General features: G+C 47.7%; 1 protein-coding gene across 1 annotated transcript in view; it reads left to right on the top strand.

The window, feature by feature from the left end:
* Positions 1-7,726, top strand: part of LOC119280141 (NADPH-dependent aldehyde reductase-like protein, chloroplastic) — an 86,291-nt gene that overhangs the window by 25,212 nt on the left and 53,353 nt on the right. Inside the window, exon 2 of the mRNA XM_037561103.1 lies at positions 1,342-1,369. Coding sequence (XP_037417000.1) covers positions 1,342-1,369 — 28 coding nt within the window. The remainder of the gene's footprint in view (positions 1-1,341; positions 1,370-7,726) is intronic.

Raw genomic sequence — 7,726 nt, forward strand, 5'->3', positions numbered from 1 at the left:
CCACATTGGCCCAGATACCAATGGCAGCCCATTTCCGCATCGACACCTGCCGGGCTCCCTTCCAGGTCTGATAAAAAAAATTCTGATTAACTCCCAAAAACAAAATCGTAAGAATCGGAACCCACCAGAAGGAAATCGGCGGCTGGTTTGGCAAGTAAAAAAACCCCGTGAGGACGTGGCGGCCTCTCATTGCTTGGCGATACGCCTCCCCCCACTTCACCTGTCAACTCCACCGCCTGCGGGACCCAATCTCCTTCGGTCTCCTCTGTTTCCAATACCACCTCTACTTCCTGCAAACTCGCTCCATCTTCGCCGCCCCGGACTTCATCACCGGCGATCATCGACGGCAGCAAGATGGCGAACTTCCCGGTCCGTCCCTTTGCGTTTGCTCCGTTGGGTGCCAACATCGAGCGAGGGCCTGACCATCGGTTGCAGAGGAATGTCATGGTGGTGGATGACCCACCCTTGAACCATGACAGCTATGCTATCATCTCAATCCAGCCTCCTGTTCCTGATCACCAGAAGTGCTTTTGGTTAGAAGAGGTCTGCCGCATTCTTAGGGAGGATCTGGAATATTAGATTTCAGATGAGTTTGTTTATCCGCTGGGCATTGGTTGTGTCACGTTTGAAGATATGCAGAGCCGTGACGAGGCCATTAGAGATGGGCCTCATGCTCTAGATGATGATTCTTATTTCATCCTCACACCCCATTATGAAGGTATTAATATGCGGATGCCTGCGTTCCAGTATGAAGTCTGGATCATGATGTTAGCATTCCCGATGGATTATTTGACTGAGCACTATGTGTATAAAGCTGTATCCAACTTTGGAAAGCTGATTGCATGGCCGCGTCCGAACGAGAACAAAGCTAGGGTTTTGGTTAAGTGCTATATCAAGGACGTGGCGCAAGTGCCCCATAGTCTGGTGGTATCTAGGGTGGGCATGCTTCCAGGTGTGGGCCGCTCATGGTCGGTACCAATTTATGTTCTTAATGGCAGGGATCTTGTGCCAGGCCTGGTGGACAATGAGGATGCCCCACCCCTTCTCAATGCATCCCCACACCCTTATGCATTACCATATTATACTCTGATGCAACAAGCCAGAATTGATGAGATGCAAGCACCGCAAGTGGCCAATGATGCTCTATGGAATAATGCAGGACAGGTGCAAGATGAGGTTCAGGACAATGGTTGGGCAGCATGGCCTGTAATCCCACCTCCATATACTGGCTTTAGCTTCAGATCTTTTTTTGAGTATGATGGGCCTTCCCTCATGGATGGTGTGCCTCTAGAGCATAACATTGTGGATAATCTCTCTGATGTCTGGTCAGAATACTCCCAGGTGGAGGAGCTGGCTGATAACTTCATCAATGGTATTCCATCTGCTTGGTTTGCGTTTGTTTGGGCTGGGGGTGCTTCAGTTTCTTTGTTGCTTTCTGCTGATGCTGAGCTGCTGCGCTGGATTGGTGGCATACTGAAAAGGATCTATACTAGAGCACTAATACCTGCTATGAACTCTCATGGAGCTTTTCTGCCGCTCAATCCATTCTTTGTCATTAAGCTGCAACTTAATGAGGTCTGCACTGCGGTTTTGAACTCGGTCCGACCGGAGTCTGATGTGTTTGGGACAATCTTCTCAAACTCCTTTGCTGCTATCTTCATTGACAGAGAATATTTCAGTGCTAAGGAGGATCTGCTTGTTTTTGATTTGCCTCCTGTTGAGGGCTCTGCTGTTGTTGAGCAGGTCTTGCCAGCTTCTTCTCTGCCATATAGCTCTGTCGCTGCACACATTGATTCTCTGCTTTCTAGTGAATCTGCCCATGTGGATATAGTATTTCTTCGACGGAGTGCAAGGACTAACAAGTATGATGGGTTTAAGGTGCCCCCCTTGTCTGACAAGAAGTTGGGTACGTCCAAAGTTAAACCTAGGAAAGTTCCTATGGCACACTGCTCTTCCTCTGCCACTTTGCCACATGTCTCTGTCAGCAAAGACAAGGTACATTGTGCGATTCCTCCCCCCACACCCATTTCTACCATTCAGTCTATTGGTACTAATTTGTGTGGCAGGCGTCCAAATCAGCTAAGCAATCAGAAGCTGTTGTCGCCCATGGTGGCGCAGGAGAAGGACAGTGACGTCCTCAATCCAAATGCATAAGGTGTGGAAGGTGCGGTGATGGAACGTAAGGGGGATCAATTCGGATCAAAAGATATTAGCCCTGCGTAATGCAATTAATAGTAGTAGTAGTTCTGTTATTTGTCTGCAAGAAACAAAACGTGCCTCTTTTGATGTGTCTTTTGTGAGAACCTTCTGTCCTAAAAGATTCGATAAATTTGAAGTGGTGCCCTCCCAAGGGGCCTCTAGTGGTCTGATCATTTTATGGGATAGCTCAATCTTTGTGGGCAGAGTTATCTGTGCTGAATCTTTTGCTTTGGGTGTTAAATTCACTTCCTTGCATACTGCTAAATCCTGGAATATTTTTAATGTGTATGGCCCATGTGATGGAACCACCAGGGTTGCCTTCACCTCCTGGTTGTTTGATCTTGAAATTCTAGATGATGAGGACTGGTTATTATGTGGTGACTTTAACTACATCATGTTGGGGAACATTGCATAAATTAAAAATTTTCAACGTTCACCAAGATCAATCTATGAGTTCATCTACCAACGAGAGAGGGGAGTGCATCTACATACCCTTGTAGATCGCGAGCGGAAGCGTTCAAGAGAACGGGGTTGATGGAGTCGTACTCGTCGTGATCCAAATCACCGGAGATCCTAGCGCCGAACGGACGGCACCTCCGCGCTCAACACACGTACGGTCAGTGTGACGTCTCCTCCTTGATACAGCAAGGGGGAAGGAGAGGTTGATGAAGATCCAGCAGCACGACGGCGTGGTGGTGGATGCAGCAGAGTTCCGGCAGGGCTTCGCCAAGCGACTACGGGAGGAGGAGGTGTAGCAAGGGGAGAGGGAGGGGCCAAGAATTCAGGGTGCGGCTGCCCTCCTCTCCCCCTCTTTATATAGGCCCCCTGGGGGGTGCCGGCCCTGGAGATGGGATCTCCCAAGGGGGGCGGCGGCCAGGGGGTGGAGTGCCCCCCAAGGCAAGTGGAGGCGCCCCCCCACCCTAGGGTTTCCAACCCTAGGCGCAGGGGGGCCATGGGGGGCACACCAGCCCACCAGGGGCTGGTCCCCTCCCCACTTCAGCCCACGGGGCCCTCCGGGTTAGGTGGCCCCACTCGGTGGACCCCTGGGACACTTCCGGTGGTCCCGGTACAATACCAGTGACCCCCGAAACTCTCCCGATGGCCGAAACTGCACTTCCTATATATAATTCTTTACCTCCGGACCATTCCGGAACTCCTCGTGACATCCGGGATCTCATCCGGGACTCCGAACAACTTTCGGTTTGCTGCATACTCATATCTCTACAACCCTCTAGCGTCACCGAACCTTAAGTGTGTAGACCCTACGGGTTTGGGAGACACGTACACATGACCGAGACGGCTCTCTGGTCAATAACCAACAGCGGGATCTAGATACCCATGTTGGCTCCCACATGCTCCTCGATGATCTCATCGGATGAACCACGATGTCGAGGATTCAAGCAACCCCGTATTGTCACGCCCAATATGCGACCCTATCCAAAAGGAACTCGAAGGTCCCACCAAGGATAGACCCGCATATTGGAACGCTTTTGCAAGGTGGATATCATTACATCAACATTACATAATAGATGGGGATACATACATAAGGCATACAATGCCACACAAATACAACATCACATCATACATAAGATCAACATCCGACTACGGACGAAACATAAACAGAAACTCAAACGACATCCACCCTGCTAGCCCAAGCTGCCGACCTAGAACCTATCCCCTGATCGAAGAAACAGAAGAAGAACTCAACGCAAGCAAACAACGCTCTCGCGTCATGATCATCGGATACCTGTACATGCAACTGTTGTTGTAGTAATCTGTGAGCCACGAGGACTCAGCAATCCCATTACCATGGGTATCAAGACTAGCAAAGCTTAATAGGAGAGGAAGGGGTAAAGTGGTGAGGCTGCAACAGCGACTAAGCATGATATGGTGGCTAACATACGCAAATAAGAGAGAGAAGAGAGCAAATGGAACGGTCGTGAACTAGCAATGATCAAGAAGTGATCCTGAACTCCTACTTACGTCAAACATAACCCAGAAATCGTGTTCACTTCCCGGACTCCGCCGAGAAGAGACCATCAAGGCTACACACACGGTTGATGCGTTTTAATTCGGATCTGGTGTCAAGTTATCTACAACCGGACATTAACAAATTCCCATCTGCCTATAACCGCAGGCACGGCTTTCAAAAGATTATACCCTGCAGGGGTGTCCCAACCTAGCCCATGACAAGCTCTCGCGATCAACTAAGGAATAGACCTTCTCCCAGGAAGACCTGATCAGACTCGGAATCCCGGTTTACAAGACATTTCCGATAGGAGCTGCACATATCTCGTTCTCAGGGCAACACCGGATGAGACATCCTACAAGTAAAACCAAACCTCGAGTTTCCCCGAGGGGGCCCCGCAGTCTACTCAGTTCGGACCAACACTTAGACAAGCACTGGCCCGAGGGGGCTAAAATAAAGATGACCCTCGGGTTGGCCGACCCAAGGGAAAGGTAGGTGGTGGTGAGGCAAATGGTAAAACCAAGGTTGGGCCTTGCTGGAGGAGTTTTATTCAAAGCGAACTGTCAAGGGGGTCCCATAAATCACCCGACCGCGTAAGGAACGCAAAATCCGGGAACATAACACCGGTATGACGGAAACTAGGGCGGCAAGAGTGGAACAAAACACTAGGCAAAAGGCCGAGTCTTCCACCCTTTACCAAGTATATAGATGCATTAATAATATAAGAGATATTGTGATATCCCAACCAAAAATCCTGTCCACCATGGAGAAATCTTCAACTTCACCTGCAACTAGCAACGCTATAAGAGGGCTGAGCAAAAGCGGTAACATAACCAAACAACGGTTTGCATAGGAAAGGTGTCAAAGGTTAGAGGTTCATGGCAATTTGGGATGGCTTGATAAACATGTAATAGGTAGCGCAGCATAGCGATAGAACGAAGCAACTAGCATAGCAATGATAGTAGTGAGATCCAGGGTAGCGGTCATCTTGCCTGAAATCCCGCAAGGAAGAAGAACGAGTCCATGAAGAAGACGAACGGATGAAGCCGAACCAAGTGTAGACGAACGAATCCTCACGATCGCAACGAAACAGGAACTAAGAAGAAGAAGCACACAACATGGTAAACACACCACACATGAACAAGGCCTGATGCACAACAAGCATGATGCATGACAAAGCTACATGAAGCTACTCATGGCAAGGGATGATGCAAACAAGAGCAACACATCAAGGCAAGTTTAAATGAGGCCGGGAACAACATATAACAATTCCGGTAAGTCCTCATATGCAAATTTCGAAATTGGTCCAGATCTGAATAAACCTTATGTTCAAGTTGTTAAACAGCAAGTTAAGATGCAACAAGATGATCTACACAAGATTCTAGTCAAGTTACATATAAAGTTCATTAGATTTGGAGCTACGGCCTAGAAGATATGAGCAAAACAAGTTGAACATGGCATTGATGCAAAATGCACCCAAACATCAAGCAAACACCTCAAAACATGGATGCAACATGATAATATGAAACAACATGCAAAATCAAGCAAGTTTCATATAGAGCACACTCAAAACGGAGCAACGGTTCAAAACACACACATGAAACAAGTTATAGCAACAATCTGTCTATAACAGCAAGTAGGCATCTTGCAAGCATCAAAACAACATGCTACAGCATCTCAACATAAGAACAAAAGGCATGGGCATGATGTACAGGTAAAGCATAACAAAGCATGAACACTGAGCTATCTCCAGAAATCACTAGATCATGCTCAAACACACATGGTAAGATTGCAAATAATAACAGTGTCAGTCATTAGCAGAAATAACATCAGGTTGCAATGTTTAGAGCTATCAAACAACATGTTACAAGAACTTAACATGGCAAACAAAGGCATGGCATGAATCTACTAATTGCATAGAACAAAAGTACCTTACTTACCAAGAGTCAAGAAGGATCAGAAGATATGATGGCATCCATGTAAACATGGCAAGTTATATGACAGATTCAAACATGGCATGAACAACAATAAGTAGGCATGTTGGTGAGCTTGAACCACTCACCGCAGAGCAATACATGGCATGGCAAGGAAACCAACTGTACGAAGACATATTTTAGCAGCTAAGCATGGCAAGAGCAAGTTCATAGGGTGCATGGATCACTAGGAAAACACATGGTAACAACTGAACTTAATGTTAACAGGCTGACAGCAATATTATTTAGCAACTTTGGAGCATGAAAACAATAAGCTACAGCAAGCTATAAATGCAACCAGGGGCATGGATGGATATAGCATGACATGTAGAACAAAACACTCTTAGTGAACATCTCCAGATTATGCATAGAATGATTAGTAGCAACATGTTTACATCGCATCACGAAATAACAGATTCAGCCTTGCAAAACAGTAACAGCAAGTACACTACTTAACAAGCTCGATTCACTCACCACAAGTCATTGCATGACAAAATAAGCATAGCATCATTAAGAATACATGTTTGTGAAACAAACCAAGTCAAGAACAAGTCCATAGCATGCAAGGATCAACTACAACAAGCTTGGCCAAATTGAATAACATGTAAACAATCTGCCAGGAAACATTTAAAATGACATGCTAGACTACTCCATAATTGCAACAAAGGGCATGAATGGATAGAGCATAACCATATGTTCAAAACATCCTTACTGAAGTATCTCAAAATATGCATGGATCTCTCTGTAGCATCAAGTTTATATGGCATGAAAATAACAGCAGAACAGGGACTGAAATCAGCAACATCAAGTACCCTACTTAGCAAGCTCGATGCACTCAGCACACAAATCACAAAAATACATGGATAGCACCTATGGAAAGATGGCATGGCATAGATCAAAGCACATGTAGACATCAACCTCATAGGATGCACACATCAATCATGGCAAAAATGACAATTGAGCAAGTTATAACAGTTTCGGCAGACTAACATCACATAGCACTCTTCCAACAGCATTTAGGGCATCAAGATGAGCTCAAATGAAAATGATGCAATGTAATGAAATGAATTACTCGTCGAGACGAACAATTTGACATAATACATGCATAAAATGGAGCTACGGATGCAGAGATACAATGCGATGAACATGGCATGATTATGCAAAATATTCGGGGACTTGGCAAAAAAAACAACCTCGCGAAAAGTCAACCCGGGACGGAGGAGACCCGGGACGGAGGGATCCGGGCGCGGGGACGATGTTTGGTTGGAGGAGGTGGTGGATCTGGTCCACCTCTAGATCCGGCGAAGCTCCGGCGAGGTGGCGGCGAACTCCGGCGAGGCGGAGGACGGAGCAGGCACGGGAGGACGGAGGGGCGTCGGGGATGGCTGGATCTGGTCGCTCCTCGACCGGATCTGGCCAGAGTCGACGAGGAGAAGCGAGGGTCGCGGGGCGGCGGAGCTCCTCCGGCACGGCGGCGGGACGCCGGCGACGAGGGCGGGACGACCCGGGTGGTGAGGTCGGGCGCGGAGGCGGCGGCGACTTCGGTCGGGAGGCCGGGCGGCGGCGCGAGGGGAGGCCGGCAGGC

The sequence above is a fragment of the Triticum dicoccoides genome, chromosome 3B (genome assembly GCF_002162155.2).
Source record: "Triticum dicoccoides isolate Atlit2015 ecotype Zavitan chromosome 3B, WEW_v2.0, whole genome shotgun sequence".
Taxonomy (NCBI): domain Eukaryota; kingdom Viridiplantae; phylum Streptophyta; class Magnoliopsida; order Poales; family Poaceae; genus Triticum; species Triticum dicoccoides.